This window comes from Haemaphysalis longicornis, unplaced genomic scaffold (assembly GCF_048455015.1).
Source record: "Haemaphysalis longicornis isolate Haplotype H1 unplaced genomic scaffold, Haemaphysalis longicornis Haplotype H1 scaffold_2, whole genome shotgun sequence".
NCBI lineage: Eukaryota > Metazoa > Arthropoda > Arachnida > Ixodida > Ixodidae > Haemaphysalis > Haemaphysalis longicornis.
In genome coordinates, this window is record NW_027526295.1 from 120234595 (window position 1) to 120255749 (window position 21155).

The 21155-nt window shown below is 49.4% G+C and overlaps 2 protein-coding genes across 2 annotated transcripts in view; both read right to left on the reverse strand.

The window, feature by feature from the left end:
* The window catches only part of LOC144169166 (uncharacterized), a 577944-nt gene that overhangs the window by 142118 nt on the left and 414671 nt on the right, over positions 1-21155 (reverse strand). The gene's annotated exons all lie outside the window — the stretch shown is intronic.
* The window catches only part of LOC144167343 (uncharacterized), a 42228-nt gene that overhangs the window by 18109 nt on the left and 2964 nt on the right, over positions 1-21155 (reverse strand). The window contains exon 2 of the mRNA XM_077696636.1: positions 860-1238. Within this exon, the coding sequence (XP_077552762.1) occupies positions 860-1238 (379 nt within the window). The remainder of the gene's footprint in view (positions 1-859; positions 1239-21155) is intronic.

Here is a 21155-nt window from a genome sequence, read left to right on the forward strand (position 1 = left end):
AGTGATGACGCTGAATGGTCTTTATTTGCAGAAGTCATTGGAACGTTGTCTTTTAACACCGACGCTCTTTAGCGAATCACATAGTTTTGTGTGAGCAGTTAAACATACCCAGAAAAATCCGAGCTCACATGAGCACGTTCCTCGCGGCCAACACCTGGCAGTTAAAAAGCAACGGAAATGCCGAGCGGTCCTGGGTGCATGCTTCGCGGCGACCACTCAGCGTCCCCGGCGCATGTTTGTCAAGCCAAGAATACCCACTTAGGCAGATTGGACAAAAGAAAAGCTCCAGAGTTCAACGTAATCACTCCAACACTTGCTCGGAACGAGAAAGACTCGTCATAGCGCACGCCCCTCTAAGGTGATATCCAATGATTGTTGCTTCTACAATATTAAAGGAGCTCACACTTATAGCAACAATTACCGTCGTTGCGGCAGCGAACAAGGAAATCGGCTGCAATCGTGGACTTTAACCGTCGTGATGGTCGTGAAGGTTGCGTAAGGCTTCGCTACCTTCAAGGCTTACGCGTTAGTGTTATTTCCTTTATTTTTTGTTACTAGACAGTATCGCCTGCAATCTTCGTCACTGTTTCGCCAGATAAAACAAAGAGCACTATAGTGTTCTCCACGAATATTCACCTTCGATTTCAGATACAAATAGCCTAGAGAAATGAGAGGGTCAAGGGTTTATCAAGCTGCCGCTGCCCCTTTTTTCCTCAGCCAGCTCTAAATTTGCACTAATCGAAATAATAAAGCAAGAAAAAAAAATGACAATGGAATAAATAGGAAAGGGAAGAAAGAAAGAAAGAAAGAAAGAAAGAAAGAAAGAAAGAAAGAAAGAAAGAAGTAGTTAAATACTCACTGCTTAACCGCAATGACGAACTTTGTCGCAGGAACGAATACCTCGGAATCCACGTATATGTTCATAAAGTATGTCCCGATCTTCAGAGAAAGGGAAATATTCAGCTTATCAACTTCAATTCCGAAGCGCGCTAATAGGGAGTCATTTCGTTTGGAAATAAGGTGGTTCCTTCCAAGCCTCTTCACTCCACGCAGGCCAGAGATTGTGCCGTTGTAGATATCGACTGTTACTCTGAAGCCAGCCAAAGTTGTTTTATGGTGGGAGCTCGGAAGAGCTACCGTCTGGAACGCTTCAGATGTTAATAATCGCTTCATGAACTTGTCCAGAAGCAAGTCACCTTCCAAAGGCTTCGCGCCAGGGTGGCACTTCAGTGGAGGCCCTGAAAAACAAAATGCAGAAGACATTTTAACGGTCTCCTTAAAACATCGTTCTTTAGCTATACAATGCGGCGTGTACACATTGTTGTACCAAGGCAGACGACACGAGTTCGTTTGGCTGCGGAGGCCAGGGGGGCCATTGCTGATCGGCCCGGAGGAATCTCGCCCCGCTGTCGAACGGCGGGCGGCAAACATGCCCGCGGGCCTCCAAAGCGGTGTCGATAAGTCACCTCCACCCTTCTTGTGCCGGCCATCTGATGCAGCATCTTCGAGTTGATTCAGCGAATTCAAACAGCAGCCAGCCCAGGGTCCTGATTAGAGACATTTTAACTGCTGGCGGCTGAAACAGTTCCCAGGAGTTGTAAAAGCATTAGCAGCATGAAGCGGAGCGGGCGACACACGCGACGGAGGCACCGAGGTGAGACGTGCTCCCCCCTTTGTGCAAGCCGACAGTGTAACTTCCTGGTGCATTTTGTACGTAAATGCTTTAACTCAATGTCGCCTGGTCCGCTTCGTCTCTCACCTCTATGCAGCACTGGCCGCGTGATGAGCAAGGTTCCGTCACAACAACGTTAATGATGTCACGGAATACCTATGTGGACAATGCACCATAGCGCCATAACCCGTCACCGAAGACGACGAAGAGGATCCGGCAGGCCCGAGAGATCATGGCCACTTGTAAATAGATCACATCGCTCTGCGGCAACATCTTGTAAAAACATCACATCAGCGTCGCGCATAGTTCGCCTCATCATTGTCCTGCCGCCACGTAACAATATTCTCAAACTCCAACGGCGTATATATACGTAATACTTGTTTCCAAGGGTATCCAAAGACAGCAGGCATATTAAAAACTGCGTTTTACTGCTTCTTTCCTATTGAATAGTGCCGAGTAATTTGCGTTTGAAAAGTGTTTCAAGTATTCATTCGTTACAGCGGCATAGCCTATAGCAGTAACTCTGGTTTTACTGTTTTAGCCGGACCAACAAAGTATTGTCGATCATGCACTCTCGAGCCCCTTAAGGGCAATCTAGTTACATCAGTTGTGCGAGGTCCAAATCAGCAATGACTCCCCAGTTCACCAGGAAACCTTCGTCTGGGCCTCGCACTAAATCCGCCCCTGCACGGGCACCTTGACCAATTTTGGCGACGGTATTGGCGACACCGCGGACCCCCAGCCCACACACTCGCGCTGTATTCTACCGTGGCAATGAATAGAAAGCGGAGATAGAAGGCTCTAACGGTGGATGGGTTCCATGTCCGTTTACCGCGCGGGGAGCTCCGGGACCTCTCTAGTTATCAGGGTAAGGCTAGAGAAGAAAGCACCCTTGTTCCCTACTGTATAATATTTGGCATGGTGTGAGGATTGGCCATCATTGTTGGGAAACGTGGACCACGCGCTGGCGCGGGAGGACGTGAAGGAGGAAGAAAAAGGACTGGAGGTGGAACACGGTTCCGGCGGCAGCGGAGATTCGGAGCTGACGAGCGGACCCGCAGTTCCTGTGATCCCGTTCGAGTAGTTCGAGGCGTGTGAGTCGGGGCCCGCCAACCCATGTGGGACCCGCAGACGACCGGGGCGTGATCGTGCGACTGGCCGAGGCTCGGGATCATGGCCCATGGCGGAACCAGCGCTGCACCCGCCACGTAGGACGTGGTGCATCTTCTTCCGTCCCGCTCGGGCAGAGCTGGCGACAGACGGCCAGCGCTCGACCGTGACTCGGACTGGCGACGACCCGCCATCGACGTCGCCGAACATCCACCGTCGAGGCGGCTGTGAGAACGTTTTTTCCCTCTATTGAACGCTGGTTAGGGGTATCGGACTCTCGTGTGTTTTTGCTGTTGTGCTTCGGAATTGCACCGCTTTCCCGCTGTCTCGTTTTTCTGGTGGCGCTGTTAATATACTTTCTTTTCTCGTACCCGCTCGAGTACCGTTCTTACGCGTCGTACACCCACAAGGCCAAATGAGTCCATCACAATATGGCGTCCGCGACAGGACTTTGCTCTTAATTCCACCTTAAAGAGCCTTGCCTTGTTACCGTGTGTGTGACGGACAAGAATGGAGCTCGATAAGTTGATGAGCCTAGGGGAGAAATTTGGCCTCTCCGGTACTCAGTTGAAAGAATTTGTTGCCAGAGAGCTTGCCAGACTCTGGGAAGAACGCGCAGCGGAACGGGAAGCGAATCGCGAAGCGGCAGCTCGCTTAGAAACGGAGCGGTCGGTCCTTGAACTCCAGTTACAAGTACGACAGCAGCAGCCTAACGCTAGCGCAGAGTCAGGCACGTCTGCAGCTACAAGCGTCGCCCATGGGTACGACAGCCCCCACAAGCTGATCCCGACATTCAATGAAGAGCGCGATGAACTTGACGCTTACATCCAGCGTTTCGAACGCGTGGCAACGAGCCAGAATTGGCCGCAGGACAAGTGGGCGTTTTCATTGAACTTGTGCGTCACTGGTGAAGCTTTGAGTGTCGTCGGACGAATGGCTGTAGATGATGCGCTGAATTATCCTAAGCTGAAGCAGACCCTCCTTCAGCGATTTCGCTACACTAAAGAGGTTTACCGCACCAAGTTTCGTGGAGCCAAACCAGATAACTCTGAGACAGGCCGCCAATTCGCTGGTCGCTTGTTAGGCTATTTCGATAACTGGCAGGAACTGGCTAAGACCAGCAGAACCTATGAAGCTCTCCGTGACAAAATAGTCTCGGAGCAGTTTTTGATCAAGTGTCATGATAAGCTGGCCATTTTCTTGAAGGAAAGGGGCCGTCAAACGTTAGACCAGTTAGCCGAGAATGCTGACAACTACCTCGAGGCCCAAGGTCGTACAAACCTAGGGAAACGCCGAGATGAGAAAGAGTCTGGCAAGCCGCCATTGCCTCCAAGAATGCTTGACCTCCAGGATGTCGAAGAAAAGCCGCACTGCGTCCTTTGTAACAGGCGAGGGCACAAGCCAGCCGACTGTTGGTCGAAGACCAGGGCTTCCACTAGCCAAAAAACTGTTTCCTGTTTTATGTTCCGCAAGACCGGACACAAAGCGGAAACGTGCCCTAACGTAGACTCTGCGAACAAAGCGTCATGTTCGCTGAGCCATCCAACGGAGTGTCGCGATGGTAATGAGGACAAGCTGGCAACCTTTTTGAACAAAAGAACTTGGCCCTCAGCCGCAAAACTTCCCAGGCTTCCAAGGACCGAACGCCTACCGCTAACGGTTGGCTGGAAGGAAAGCGAGTAACCGTGTTACGCGATTCCGGCTGTAACACTGTAATCGTAAACCGATCTTTGGTTCCCGATTCGAAGCTTACAGGAGGAATGATCACTGTGCACCTTCTCGACCGCACTGCTCTGAGCCTACCTGAAGCCGAAGTGTATGTTGACTGCCCATTCTTCACCGGCCACGTAACAGTGACCTGCATAGACAACCCTCTTTACGAGTTGATTTTGGGAAATATCGCTGGCGTTCGTGATGCTGCAGCGCCGGACGTCAACTGGAAGGGTCAGCAACACACTTCCGTCTTTCCGAAAGGACATCCCTCTTCCAAGCGGAAGTCGAAGTCCAGCAAGGTCAACGACAGTTCACGTAGGCCAAGCCAATTTGCGCCACCACCATCCGTCAATGAGGAGGAGGAGGAATGCGCGAGTGCGGCGAAACGCGTGGACCAGCTACCTGTAGCTTCCATCAGCCCACTCAACATAAGCCCAACGGAGCTCGCTTCGATGCAGAAAGAAGACCGCACGCTTCAGTCCTGCTTCGACTCGGTTGGCTGGAAAATTACCGTGAAGACAGCAGAAACGGTCTTCGTCCTCGTGCACGAAATTCTTTTCCGCCGGTGTCGGCTCCCATCGAAGAAGGAGATTGAACAACTAGTCGTTCCTAGCGGTCTCCGCCACTTCGTTCAAAAAATGGTCCATGAAGGGAATCTCTTCGGCCACCAAGGCATCAAAAGGACAACGGATAGGGTGCTGGAGGAGTTTTATTGGCCAGGCGTGCGATCCGATAGCACGCGCTTTGTAAGATCCCGTGATGTGTGCCAAAGAACCGTACCGAAACATCTGGTGGGGCGCGTACCTCTTGGAAGTATGCCAGTCATCGAGACCCCGTTCCAACGGGTTGCTATCGATATTATCGGTCCCCTGTCCCCAACCTCGCAGAAGGGGAATCGGTGCGTCCTCACAATGGTAGACTTTGCAACACGTTATCAAGACGCAGTTGCTCTACCGAGTATTGAGACGGAGAAGGTGGCCGAACGGTTGATGGAAATGTTTTCCCGCGTTGGTTTTCCACGAGAAATCGTTAGCGACCGAGGAAAGTCATTTACATCGGGCCTGAAGAAGGAGCTGAGCAGGCTCCTTTCGTTTGCACAGTTGCCCACGACACCATATCATCCCATGGCCAACGGGCTTGTCGAGCGGGTCAACGGCACGCTGAAGCAAATGTTTCGCCGCATGTGCCAGGAGAGCCCTAAAAACTGGGATAGGCACCTGGCGCCGCTACTATTCGCTTACCGCGAAGTGCCTCAAGCCAGCCTGGGTTTCTCGCCCTCCGACCTGATCTATGGCCGCTACGTCAGGGGTCCTATGGCCATCTTGAAGGAGTTATGGACAGGAGAAGGGATCGATCAGGACACGAAGACATCGTGCGGTTACGTTGTCGATCTGAGAAGGCGGCTGGAAGACACCTGTCGCATTTCATACGAACAGCTTAGCAAAGCTAAGGTAGTGAAACGCTCTACTACGACAGCAGGGCGAAAAGGCGCCAACTCAGCCCTGGAGACCAAGTATTGCTTCTCCTCCCGTCCGACACGAACAAGCTCATCCTGACATGGAAGGGGCCCTTCACTGTGCTTGAATGAAAAAATGATGTCGACTACGTCATGTACTTGGGAACGCGAACCAGCTTGTTCCACATCAACATGTTGAAAAAGTATGAACCTCGGATTGCAGCTGCACAAACACGTTAACAGGCTTCTGTCGCACTCGAGGCTGAGGACACGGAAGAACCGCCGTGTCTGCCTGTAGACTATCAAGAAACGTTTCACGACGTTGCGGTTTCTCTGGACTTAAGCAAAGAACAAGAGGAACAAGTTACTGGCCTCCTAGAGACGCACAAAATGATTTTCTCAGATGTCCCAGGCAGGACCGATCTGGTCCAGTGCAAGTTGCGTCTCACGTCGGACACACCCGTCCAGGTGCGCCAGTACCCAATCCCTTTCGCCATTCAGGAACCGGTGAACAAAGAGGTGCAGCAGATGCTACAGCTAGGTGTCATCGAGCCTTCGGAGTCCCCTTATCAGTCCCCCATCTTGGCGGTGAAAAAAAGAGATGGCACAATAAGGCTTTGTGTAGACTTCCGTCAACTGAATTCGATCCTCGTCTATGACAGTGAGCCCATCCCAAGAGTTAACATGATGTTCGCAAAACTAGGCAAATGCAGATACTTTTCTAAATTTCTAAACGTTTCTACTTTTTTAAATGCAGATACTTTTCTAAACTCGGAGCTGACGAGCAGACCCGCAGTTCCTGTGATCCCGTTCGAGTAGTTCGAGGCGTGTGAGTCGGGGCCCGCCAACCCGTGTGGGACCCGCAGACGACCGGGGCGTGATCGTGCGACTGGCCGAGGCTCGGGATCGCGGCCCATGGCGGAACCAGCGCTGCACCCGCCACGTAGGACGTGGTGCATCTTCTTCCGTCTCGCTCGGGCAGAGCTGGCGACGGACGGCCAGCGCTCGACCGTGACTCGGACTGGCGACGACCCGCCATCGACGTCGCCGAACATCCACCGTCGAGGCGGCTGTGAGAACGTTTTTTTTTCTCTCTATTGAACGCTAGTTAGGGGTATCGGACTCTCGTGTGTTTTTGCTGTTGTGCTTCGTAATTGTACGCTTTTCCGCTGTCTCGTTTTTCTGGTGGAGCTGTTAATATACTTTCTTTTCTCTTACCCGCTCGAGTACCGTTCTTACGCGTCGTACACCCACAAAGCCACACGAGTCCATCACACATGGTATTTTCTAAACCCTTAGCTAAACCTGATCGGGCACCGAAGAGGACCCGCACCGAAGCCATCTTCAAGCCAGTCTCAAACCTTGTGTTCGCAAACACGGAAAACTTCCCACAATTTTCGGTCATGCAATCAGTGGACATAGAAACACCAATCACTACTAACTCCGTGTTCCTGATCGCAAAATTTATCGAGAGTGTCGTTGGAAAAAAATCTACGAGGCAAAGAAGCTAAGCTCTGGTGACATGCTGATTGAAGTCAAAAGTAAAGAACAGTCTTGTAACTTACTAAAGAAAACAAGCGTTGGAGATCTACTGATAAATGTGACAACCCACCGTACTCTCAATAGCTGCCAAGGAGTTATCTCGGAAGTTGAACTTCTCAATGAAAGTGATGCTGATGTCGTCGAAGGTTTGCGTGAGCAAGGTGTTACGGCAGTCAGACGTATCACAATGAGGCGTGACAGAAAAGAGATAAGAACCAAACATATAATGCTGACGTTTCACCGTAGCACCCTATCACAGTCCGTAGAAGCAGGTTTCCTCCACTGTCAGACAATACCATACATCCCGAACCCGCGACTCTGCTTTATGTGTGAACTGTACGGGCATTGTATAAACAACTGTCGAGGCCAAGACAGATGCGCAATATGCTCGGAGCATGACAACAAGACAGACGATTGCCGGACCACGCAGTTCAAATGTTGTAACTGCGATAGGCCTCACGCCGCTTACTCTCGATCCTGTCAGAAGTTTAAAAACAAGAAGGAAACAATAAATCTCAAAGTAACTGAAAACACTTCATACCCAGAGGGTCGCAAAAGACACGAAATGCTGTTAGGGCGCCGTCAGGTTTTGGTGGGAACCCACAAGAGCACTGCTGACTTGGTCCAGCCACCGCCCCCCACCGTGCTGCCCTCGGCAGCCCACGCCGCCACACTGCCGGCGGACTCCGCAGTCACAGTGGCGAAAGCAAACCTGGAGGCTGTGTCGCCTCTGCTGCGCCTGTTCCAATGCCCTTCTGTGGCTGTAGGGGTGCTGCGGACATTGACCATGAAGCAACGGCTGCCCCTGCGTCATCCGCCCTGCAGCGGCTTCCACATGGGCCTCAGTCACTGAGCGTCACTCGGGGCGCCCGTGCGAAGGAACGTAACTCAATGGCAACTCCAAGGTCATCAGATGATGAAATAGATATAACACCACCCTCACCGGCATCGCAGACGCCCAAGGGGAGACGGCACTCAGTTGAGCGCCAAAAAAGCCACTGCGCAGGGTAACAGCTCCTAAACATCAAACACATCTGTTGAGCAAGTTGGACCTCTATGATTGGAAAAAAATAGAGCGCGATGTAGACAACGACAGTAAAGAAGGACGACGGCACAAGCGCTCACTTGCAACAAACATTTGTTGAGGCATCGTCTCATATTTATACATGTATCATCAGGAGCATGCGCATTTTGGTACACTACATAGAGCGCATCCAACAGAGAACATGATCAAACTGAGGCCGGGTTCAGACTGTTGCCGCAACAGTCATAATAACTTTAAATAATGACGTCATTTAACGTCTTAGCCAACCGAACTGCGTGACATGCTGTTTTGTTACGTCCATAGATTACGATATGGCTTTTGCGTCGGTAGTCTGAACAGAGCCTGACGTTTTCAAAAACTCAAACTCGCTGGCACGCAAAAACACAGAAGTATCGCTGACACACTTGTTCCCTTTCCGCTAAATAGAAAAAGCTTCCAAGAGCTCCCTCGCCACTGTATTATCACTCTTGTCGAGAATTCTAATCTGCTCAAAGAAAGGTCTGCATTTTTCCAAAGGACTGACAGGCCTACAATTTTCGCAATGCGTGAGTAAATGCGCGCGCGTAATATTGTTAAGAGAGGAACTATGCTCGCGTGCCCGGTCATTCACGCATCTGCCCGTCTGGCTGATGTAGGCCTCCCCGCAAGAAAGAGGTATCTCGTAGACTACCCCGACGTCGCAGGGCACAAAGCGCTTGGCATGCTTCTTTTCGCACTTTTTCGGCTCGGGCTTGCCGGAAATTTGAGTACACACGCAGCCAAGTTTTTCTGGAGCAGAAAACACCACCGGCACTTTGTACCATTCTGCCACTTTTTTCAGGTTGTTCGTAACTATATGTATATGGAGCAGCAGAGCAACAGGCTTCGCCTTAGGTTGTTCTGGCCGCTTCGCACATACTTTGCCTTTGGCTTTCTGTAACAAGGCTTCGGCAACACCCGCCAAGACATAGTTTGGGTAACCGACCGACAGAAGTCTCTTCAGTTGAGAGTCAAAGCTCTCGTGAACAGCTCTCGTGAACAGCGCAACGCCTTAGCCACCTAGCCACTGCGGCGGGTAGATGTGAAGAACGGCTTTCAGTCCTACATTTATTGATTGAATGCAAATCCTTAGCCGATGTGAGACAGCGACATTTCCCTGATTTATACAAGTACAGAATTCCACTTCACCTCTCTTTCTTTTTACTAGACGAACCAGCGGTCACGAACAAATGTGTTTTATCATATCTCGCTTAAGTCAATTTTTTTAAATCTCAACTCGTACCACATGTCACTTTCCGATCTCTCAGCAGTAAGGGAGCTACCGCGGGCTATGCACCCATCATGGTCCCCTTCCCCACCATTATGACCATTTTCATTTTTTTTTAAATCAGGGCCCCTTACACCCATATATTATGCTCTTTTTGGTAATAGTATCATACTCATACCATACCCATTTTATACACTAAAATGACAGCGAAGGATCACTAAATACGATCTTGGCGCTCTTTGTAATTGGCGGTCTTGCGCCATAAACACCCATATGCTACTACTACTCTTTCTACTGCACTAAATTCCCCTTAAGTTTTTTCAAGCATTTATGAAGGGCAAATCCAGATTCCGAAGGAACCTGCGTAAAAATAACTGCAACATACTATTTTACCCCGCATCACCACGCATAAGCAATCTCTATAAATGTGTCTATACAAGGGTGTGCTACGGTGTGATTTGCAGCTGGTGTTGTGACTGGAGCAAAATTACATTTCCTGCTACTGCCGGGCAGCTTCACGTCTTTAAGTTACGCATAGGAACACTCGAATGCAGAACAAATTTATTTGCGCTCCTAGTGTACAAATAAAGATGAAATTAACCGACAGAGGCTTACGGTAATCGCAGTAAACCCAATTGCAGATATAAGCAACTGCGTCTCAATCCATGCATGGAACAGAGTTATAAGTTTTCTGCTACACATGATGGTCAAGCGTAGAGTCATGGACCATTCAAATGCGAACCGCGGAACGCACGGCCGAAGATACTGGCGCCGTGACCTGGCAGCGCCCGTCGAAAAGAGATGGACATGCGCAGTAGAGGCGTCAGGAGAGAGGGTGCGTGTCCGACTGCTGTATTTTGCCCTCTCCCCGTTCGCGCGCTTTCCTTGTCGCCATGCCGCAAGAGCGCTGCAAGCACTGCAAGCACTACCACCGCCGCAGCTAAGGGTGTTGGTCATGCTGAGAGCAACACTGCCCGTAATTTCTTGCAGCTGCGACCAGTGCTTGCGCAGGACGCGCGTGCATAATCTCGGAAGGTATACCATTGAGTTCATCATACGTCTTGAAGAAAACCAGCGCACGCAAAGGCATACAAAAAAGTATGCCGCCTAACTGCTGGTTGCACTGCAATGTGTTGCGTTCGTGGTTCAGTGGCTCGCGAATTAGAGCAATGATGTGCTGCCAAGAACACGCCTTTGTTTGACGCAGTCATGGCTGAGTCACTTCGCGCATTCGGGGCTTGTAGAAGACAATAAATATTGATTGATTGTAGGGTTTAACGCGCCGACGCAACGCAGGCGATGAGGCGCGCCGTAGTGGAGGGCTCCAGATTAATTTTGACCACCTGGGGATCTTTAACGTGCGCCGAAATCTCGTGCACATGGGCGTTTTTGCTTTTCGCCTCCATCTGAAAAGCGAGACAATAAATATACCCCTAGAATTTCTTTCCAAATGCATATATTGATTGCAAACACTGTGTGCGCTGTAATCATTACTAACAGAATTCAAATATTCATAAAAATTAAGTAAGGCAGCTCCAACCATTCTATAGGCCAGTTGCTCTTGCACAACAATGGTGGCAGCCCGATTTTTTTTTTCCGGCGCCTCACTATTTCTAGAATCCAAGCGAGCCGGCAGCACTGAACAAGGTTATGGGCCTGACCCAGGTGTCTATCGTTATTTGCTCAAGTTACTGCACCACACATGCAAAGATATGTCAGCAATGCGAAGGAAAGTTTCACATCCACCTGAATGCAGCCTTACGGCTACAAAGGAAAGCTATACAGCTTTCTAAGAAACTTCGCAGTTGAAGAAAAATTCGTCCTGGTCCAGGAACCGCGAAGTTTCTAAGAAAGCTGTATATCTTTCCTTTGTAGCCGTACGGCCGCATTCAGGTGGATGTCAAACTTTCCTTCTCAGAAACTTACTCCACCTTGGGGATTTCCCTTGAATCTGGTCGATATGCCAGCAATGTTACGCCGGCACAAACGGGGAGCGGGCGATCGTGTGCGTCGAGCCCGCAGTGCCGATAGCAGGGGGACACGCACCCTCTTTCACAACACGTCTACTGCGCATGTCCGTTTCTTTTCCCCAGCCGCTGCTTAGTGACGGCACCGGTATCTTCGGCCGCGCGTTCCGCGGTTCGTATTTCAATTGTCCATGGGCAATGCATTATGCACGTCAGTGCCTAGAAGGATAAATTTATTGCGTGTGATAGCTTGGTATGATGGTGTTGGTTTTCTGTGAAATCTGTTTACAAAGCTGTTTATAACGATCTACATCGGAGACTTTACTCAATATGAGCTCCTCATTTTAAACATTCGCCCAGAAACCCATATTACAAAGAAAACGTGGTTAGCTTTTTATCGTGAAACAGCAAGTAATGGGAGCATGGCATCGTTAAGTTGGCACAATTTCTATTTTTTGCGGCTGACAGTATAAATGCAATATGTGCGGCCGGATTTTATTTTAGAATGACTTTCATGAAAAGTCACTTCGAAGTTGCTGGCTAGGCACATGGCGGAGAAAACTCCCGAAAATCTCTAACCCGTGCTCCGTTTACTTGTTGTTTCACCTGTACTCTTCTTTGTCAGCTAAAAAATATCTAACCTGAAAGTCAGCACCGATAGTATCAGTGATTTAGAGCTGCAAAGGCGTCGAAGCCAAAAAGCGCCATGGTCCGTCTAAGTAGTATGGCCTTTCAGTGTTATGTTTATGGGCAGAATACAATGAGACAAATGTGATGTAGATAAAAATAACCAGTGTAAGTGTTACAAGGCCCTTATTCTGAAACGCAGAGATTAATATTAGCAATAAAAATGATGACATTAAGGTATGAAGTGCGTTAGGAGTCTTAAATCGTGCCCTTTGGAAGGCTACTGAGGTACGGGCTGCCGTCTTCAATCCCAAGAGAGCTGAGGTTACGCGTAGTAATAAATGGGCCCGAAAAGTTCTACACTGCGAAAGTAATAAAAAAGACGATGCGGAAAAAAACATGGTTTCACGCCCCAAAAACCGAAGTGAGTGCAGACTAATTGCGCATGTACACATCTCACTTGAATGATCAGCGCCTGCTGGTATTAAGGACTGTTGAGGCTGGAAAACCTGAAGGGTTCTTGGACTGAGGAACCACCCCATTGCTTTTTTCGAAATCAACACGTTTACTCTCTGTCTATTTATACCCTTGGCAGACTGGTGTTTTTGTGGCGTTTAAATATAAAAGAATGCCAGCCTGATGTGGCTAATTCTCAGTTCGGCTGTACGTATTGTTACGAGGGGTAGAGATGCAGTTAAATATCTATTTACACTACGTAGAAAGCAGAAACTATGCCACCGCTGACACCCAGTATACCTGATGCTACACTAAACCATGTCTTCCTCTTACTCGAGCACCAAACCCCGCACATTCACTGCTTCTTCTTAAGCCGGTAAAATGCTGAGCCAAATTATTTTAATTTAAGTGCCCCGTGACACGAACCCCCTACGGCATTAGTGCCATCCCGGCAATGTCGGGTATCGGCGTCCGCTGTCTTCAACGGCTTGCGACGTACGAAGTGAACAAAAGCCTGGGCAAGCTGCACTAACAAGAAACCTGGGGAGGAGCGAAGCATGCACTGTAAAAGTGTATTCTTGGCGCCTTGGCGTTTTTGACAACGGAGATAAATCCGTTACGGGATAGGAGTATACTGCTTTGCTGTAAAACTTTGTTGTCTTTGAAGCATGAAGCCCTCTAACACAAGGCGTAAACGAGTGTCCCCTTGCTTTTTTTAGTAACGTTACGTTCTACTGCGAGGCGTAAACGAGTTTTCCGGTGTTTTATTAGCATGACTACATGAGACTGATTACGACGACGACAACGACGACAGGAGACGCCAAGAGACCCTGCCCCTAAGGGGCTCCACCCCTATTATCTGTAAGTAACCACGCCTCGGTTGTAGAGGCGTAACGTGGGGGATTTCACATTCACGTTGGTGACTACCGCACAACGCAATAAGAATAGGTGTACCTGACAAGACGTTGTTCAGGCAGCCTTACTCGGCTAAATGGGGTCAACGGACAACAGAGGCTGATGACTAGAAATGTTTCGTACGTTGTCGACTGTTATAGATGGTCTTTTGAGTGACCTAAAATGAAGAAGTGCGAGTGCGGGAATTCGGCCGGGCATGGTCAGCACAAGCAATCGCATCACGGGCGTATCGCAACAGCAGAGTTGGAAGGGCGGCAAACGCGAACAACAGGGTATCCAGTGGTACCGTAGGCTCGCGGTCGTAGACAAGGTCAAACGAAGAATAACAGGCCGTTCTATAGCGGTATGAAGTGAAGCACTTAGTCACGTATGGCCGTGCAGTGTCGCAATCCCGATGATTGCCATAAATGTAACACAGGATCATGTCTCTCAAAGCACAATTGAAACGTTCGGATAGTGCATTTGTTTGCGGATAGTAGCCGTCGTTACCTTGTACTGGGTGCATCAAGCTATGGGGATGGGGATAGCTTCAGCAACTCTTGATAGAAAGTGGCATCCGCGGTCATTAGGAAGCTGTGCATGCACCCCATGATGGTGTATGAAGTTTGAAAGAAAAACAACTACACTATCTTCCCGTAGGAGAACACTGAGTAGTATGCGAGGTTCGACTGAAGTTCCCATTAGTTTTCAGTTCGTCGTTTCCGTTGACGTTCAGCTTCGCGTGCCTTCATTGTATCAGTAGCTTCTTGACGTAGTTTGAATGAGTGAAGGACATAAGGCGCGGTCGTAGCACATGCTCCCGTCTCGGTTTGTAGCGGAGTGGGAAGAGCGCCACGTACCTCCCGTTGCGGCCAGAGAGTTGTTGGATCGAAACCGGGCGCCGCCTAACTATTTCTTTTTATAGTGGACTGCGCTGACTTCATCCCAAACGCTGACGGGGCTGAAGAGACACGCATGCGTAGTAGAGTACGGATGGCCCACGACAAGGGGGGGGAGGGACACAGCGCCGAGCATGAGATGCTCCGCATCTAAAAATCAGCCACGTCAGTAGCGCAGCTGGACGAAAGCGCGGGGCACAATCTGTAGCGACAGCGATCCACTTATTCCACAGTACCCCGACAACTTTTGTCAAGATATAGCGGTGCTGCTCACCATGACCCGGCATACGGTGGTTGTAAATTATAAGGACAAGGCTCTATGTCTACCTCAAGTCTCACTAGATTCTGTGCATAGAGTTATCTACTTGTATTTACGCCGTACTTTACGGGCAGAAATACAGCGACCTTTCTTTTTTTGCGCGGCATCAAACCTTTCCGGTTGAGCTCTGTGAAATATCAAAAATACAAAAAATAACCTCGAGAAATGATTCATAAGTGAGGTGTCGAAAAAAAAACAAGCTAGTGTCGCCCGATATCTTCCAAACTGAGATTAGTCTCTGATGTTCGCAGAATTGTTCACTTAAATGTTAAGCAGCAAAAGAAACTCGCTATAGAGAGTACATTGTGAGCTGATGTTTTCGTCTATTTATCCAGACTTTTTTCGGAGACCCAAACTTTAATGTAAATGAACTGAGCTCGTTTCGCTGTAAGCCATATTTTCTCCTATCTGTGAATAATATATGTTCAACCAAATATGGTTTTTTTGTTTGTAACACAAATTTTTGCTTTTTTTGCTCATATTCGTAAATAATGGTGGTAACCCTCCGAAAAATTTCGTAATAAAAGGAAGCAGAGTAAAAGGCAAGCATTTGTGACTACTACCCAGAAACCCCCGCCGCGGTGGCTCAGTGGCTAATGCGTTGCGCGGCTGAGCACGAGGTCGCGGGTTCGATTTCCGGCCGCGGGGGCGGCTTTTCTGATGGAGGCGAAAACCAAAAACACCCGTGTGTACGAGATTTCGGCGCACGTTAAAGATCCCCAGGCGGTCAAAATTAACCCGGAGCCATCCACTTCGGCGCGCCTCATCGCCTGCGTTGCGTCGGCGCGTTAAACCCTAAAATCAATCAACGCCCTAGTAACACGCGAAATACATTCTAGTTCCCTTTATAGAAAGCTAATCTCGGGATATTAAATTATACTGATTACAGACAACGGGCAGACCTCACGATCAACATTACGAAAACTGGCAATGAGTGTAAAAATCCAGGCGAGCTAAGAAAGCGGATGGAAATATTTGCTGGAATAAATCGACCAGGAACAACTAGCTCAGCAGTGCAATAAAGGTTAAACTATTCATAATCTTACCAGGAAATACACATACATCCTACCATGAAATTTTAAGCACGCATAATAAGACAGCTTATGAAACTGTATACGCTATGTGAACGTGGTTGTTTCGTTACATATTTCTGGTAAGAATCCAACAAAAGGTACCCGCCACGGTGGATCTGGCTCGGTGGCTAAGGCGTTGCGCTGCTGAGGCAAAGACGCGGGTTCCATACCTGACGCGGTGGCGGCATTTTCTGGTGGAGGCGAAAAGGGGTGGCGCCCGTTTGAACCAAATTTTGACGCACGTTAAAGACCTCTAGGTGGTCAAAATTAATCTAAACCCATCACCATTAGTGGTCTGTGGCCCGGACACGCAGGCACAATAAACGAATAATTATCGGCAGCATTGGAGGTAGCAGGCTATTACCGCTTCCAGTTTCGCTCGGCCATTCGCACGCAAGATCAAAAATTATTGCTGGAGGCGCAGCCTCCTCTACAATATCAAAATGTCAGCATTACTTTAATACAATCGCGTCTTGTACTACGCTTGGGGATACCATCTCTGCGAGGATAGCAGGTGCCAACTACCGGCGCCGCTTCACACTGCAGGGACGCTACCTGCTCCGTCACGACAGTGGGCGACTACTAGATGCGCTGCCCATCCATGCTCACGTTCGCCCATGGGAGGACGTGCTGATTACATAGCGGTGACCAGCACCCCAGAAAACTGCTCGTGCTACTTATGCTGTGCAACATGCAACACTGGTGCAGACCACCGCAGCCACCGACGCTGCGGATCCGCGGACATTACGTAGGTACGTGGACGCTTCCTGGCAACCTCGCACGGCCGCTGTGGCACTTGCAGCTGTAGCAGAAGACAGCAATGAACGCAGCGTCCCAGCCTACATCGTCGACTACATTCCGGACAGCACCAACTTTGAGTTGCGCTCTATTCAACAAGGCCTACGCCTAGCACGGTCCGTTCTGCAGGCGTGCAATCTGCGCGCATACCACCGTGTGCACAATTTCACAGACTGTGCCGAGGCCTTACGTTCCCTCATAGGAATTCCACGGAAACACTCTGCAGCACACTGCATTAAACGATCATGCAGCTCCCTGCACAACACCTTCCACACGCTCGTAACAGTACGGTGGATCCCTGGCTATGGAGGGCATCCCGTTAATGAAAGCGCCCACAGTCTGGCGAGCGAGGCATCTTTGTCGTACCGCCGTCAGCCCGGGGAGACCATTTCTAGCGGAGTCTACTTCGATTCTGACGAGGAGCGCCAGCGTCGCCGACATGCCCGGCGCCTTCATCTCCAGTCATCAGTACCCCAGAACCCGCATCCTCTGCCTCCAGGCTTATCTCACGGCACGCAGGTTTTTCTCAACCGGGCCCGTTCCAGCTTCGCCATAACCGCCGACATCGTCACACGGTAGCGGGGACGGCACATTCACTTTGAGCCCCCGGGCAACGAATCCCAGCAAGGCAACAACGTACCGCCGCAAGGTTCTCCGATGTTAGCCTTGGCGGTAAACCCGTCTGTAGCCCTCGTCTATGCTCGTCTATGCTTGTCTGTAACCCCGTCTGTAGTCCTCACAGGACTTCTCCAGGCCGGATCTGCTCCCAGTTCCTCCGCTTCTCTCGTGGACCCCCATGTTCTCTGCTACGCATGCCATAGCACATCGAAACCTGACCTTCCGCACCTCGTTTGGTTTTCCCAGGCCTTGCCGTCCTTCGCGCCCAACACTTCCCGGCGTGGGTTAACTCCCACGAAGAGTGGATTCGGCCCTCTTCGCGCGTCAAGGACACCTTGACAGCACTCTGGGAGCTTTGTCTGTGCGGCCTCGATGACTGGACATTACTAGCGTCCTTCCTGCCCTCCCCATTCCCCACCGGCTTCGGGCCATCCTTTCTTAATAATGTTTTCTTCCTTCCTTTCCCTCCTTAATATATTATCCAAATAAAAACACCTGACATTAACACTTCAGGGGACTAAAGGAAAAGGATGCGACTGCTCCATTCACGCACGGATAGACAAGCAGCGTTGTTCGCAATGAACATTCGCCGTTATACCCTGTGGCTTGACGAAACAAACCGAATTTGAATTTCTCTCGGCCGAACGAGTCTTTCCAGTCTTATGTGCACCTTTGTAAAAGCTCTCAGTGTAATTGGGTACGTTTAGCTTCGCCATAGTATGCGAGACGTACGCGGCCACTTTCACGTGTCGTGGCCATCTTAAATATTGCGGCCGCGGATGGAAATCCATGCCGTGAAGAAGTGCTGCAGACGATAACGCAGTAGCTACTCCAACAGACGCTATTGTCGGAGGCGTGCAACACAAAGCAATATTGGGTTATTTGGTCCTTATTCTGTCCAATCGAAGAATTCTAGGCAAGACGCTTTGTCAACGTGGGTAGGTCGCTTCGTCTTAAACACCGCAGTAGAAAACAATGGCCGTAGCACTCTGGTGAAACAGACACGCCATGCAAGCACTGATTTTGCTATTGACATTGTTCATTGCAGCCAACAGACCGGAAACGACCTCTTGATAAAATTACTGCACCTGCTGTCCTCGAAATGGCGCCAATGAGTACAATTAGATGGGCACCGAAGTGAAAAAAAGAAACTTTCCTCTCCGTTTGCATTTCATACGCGGAAAAACATAAACACACTTTTCGTCGTTTATTCAGTCGATATAGCAGTATTTCATTTACGAAGCGTCAAAGAAGAAAAAAATTCCCCCCCATTTCCCCGAGGGGGAGAATGTGAAAATGCGAATGCACGGTTGTCGGCCCGCTTGCGGCGCTTCCGCTCGGCCCCCGCAGCCCACCGCCTCGCCGCCTTCTTTTCCATCTCTTCCATCGGGTTTGTAGTATCACGTGTACACCACGCAGTTATCAAGCCGCTATAACGCCGCTGAGTCGCCAACGCACGCCGCTGACGACGTAGTTTGAATGCGTTAAAGATATAAGGCGCGTCACTAACACAGATATCAGCGTCGCCTCCGTGGCTTGGTCGGTAGAGCGTCGCGCTGCGGCCGCAAAGTCCTCGGATCGAAACCTGGCGCCGGATGCTGTTTCTTTTTTAAATATAGAGGAGCACTGCGGACGCCGACGCCGCCGCCGCCGCCGGCGGTGGATGGTTTGGGGTCGCTTATAAAGTGCATTCGCACTTAAAATACCAGACGACATTTATGGCGCCCGCGACAACTACAGCAGAGACGCGTTTTCGTCTTGCGATGCGATTGGAGGAAGTCAAAGATTTTAAAGCATATGCACACTGAATTGGGTGTGTGTTAATGTTATCTTTTTAGGGAGAGATTTAGAACTATTGGTCATGTAATAGGTGTCGCGATGTTGTTGTGGTGGTTTATTCCTGGGTTATTGTTCAAACCAGTTTCGGATTCGGTTCAGTGCAACAGGTCCATGAGTTCCGACATTACCTGGGAACGAGGATTCGGGAATCGCCATTTCCCGGAATTCCCAAGTTTTACTTCAAAAATCGGCCGCATAATTCTCAGAGCAGCGATTCTACCGGGCGTATTGTTCCATGAAGTGACGAATGACAAGTCGAGGCGCAAACGCCTTCCGCTCCACCGGAGACGCTCAACTGGGAGACGTTTCCCTCGCACCTCCAGATCTCGCCTGTCTCCTTTCTATAGTACCTACCTGAACACGAAGATGCCTGGACACGCAACAGACGGTTGGCCAGTTAAAAGAAAAACACCACCCAGGGTTCCCAACCCGCATAGTGCTCCAAACAACTGAGCTGAGCTATGCTAGCATACGAGACGTGAATAGAATAGCAGCATATACTTCTCGAAGGCCTACCTTGAGGTATACTTCATGATTGACAATCCAGCGCGCGAAAACACGGCACAAAAAGAACGAGAGTTAGACAGGACAGCGCTGCACTCACAACTGATTTATTTCGAAGAAAACATTGGTCATATATACAGATCAGTCTCCCACGTGGCGGTAACTTATTGCACCCGTTAACCACAAACAAAAAAAAACGCAATCATTAATCGGTTTGCACATGTGTAGTCTGGTTTACTTGGTCATGCAAAGGCGTCACTCAGATACGCGTATTCCCGGTCATGCAGCACTATTGAGGGCATACTTATACAACGGTCAGCAGCTCGTCTGATTTGAAAGGCCTCGATAATTTCCCGTGTTGTTTTATCTTTGTGTCTCGACAACACAGTGGTTTCATTGAAAAGCGGCTCACAATCTTGTTTGCAGCAGTGTTTTGCCAGGTGGCTGTTTGGATTCGTTTTAAATGAACGCTGGTGCTCGGACAACCTGGTGTTCAGACACCTCCCGGTTTGTCCCACATATATATGTCCACACCGAAGTGGTAACATATACACGACACCCATTGCACATTTCACAAATGGGTCTGAATGATTTATCGGGCACGCTTTTTTTGTATTCCGGGAAGCTAATCTTCGGTCAACCCTACTGCACAATTTTCCTAATTTATTTGGAGCCGAGAATACCACGTCGACAGCGTATCTTTTTGCCACGTTTTTTAAGTTATGAGAGAGCTGGTGCTTATACGGTATCACAACGGGGTATCTTTTTCTTTGCCTTGGTGGCTGCGTCACAAAACCTGCCGTATCTTTTCCTTTTATCCATTTGACTAACTTCTGCACGACCATGAGGAGAACATTGTCAGGGTAGCCAGCCGTCTGCATTCTACTTATCTGGTTCGAGAATGACAGCTTCTCGAACCAGATAAGTAGAATGCAGACGGCTGGCTACCCTGACAATGTTCTCCTCATGGTCGTGCAGAAGTTAGTCAAATGGATAAAAGGAAAAGATTGAATGACAGCTTCTCGAACCAGATAAGTAGAAAGCAGACGGCTGGCTACCCTGACAATGTTCTCCTCATGGTCGTGCAGAAGTTAGTCAAATGGATAAAAGGAAAAGATACGGCAGGTTCTGTGACGCAGCCACCAAGGCAAAGAAAAAGATACCCCGTTGTGATACCGTATAAGCACCGGCTCTCTCATAACTTAAAAAACGTGGCAAAAAGATACGCTGTCGACGTGGTATTCTCGGCTCCAAATAAATTAGGAAAATTGTGCAGTAGGGTTGACCGAAGATTAGCTTCCCGGAATACAAAAAAAGCGTGCCCGATAAATCATTCAGACCCATTTGTGAAATGTGCAATGGGTGTCGTGTATATGT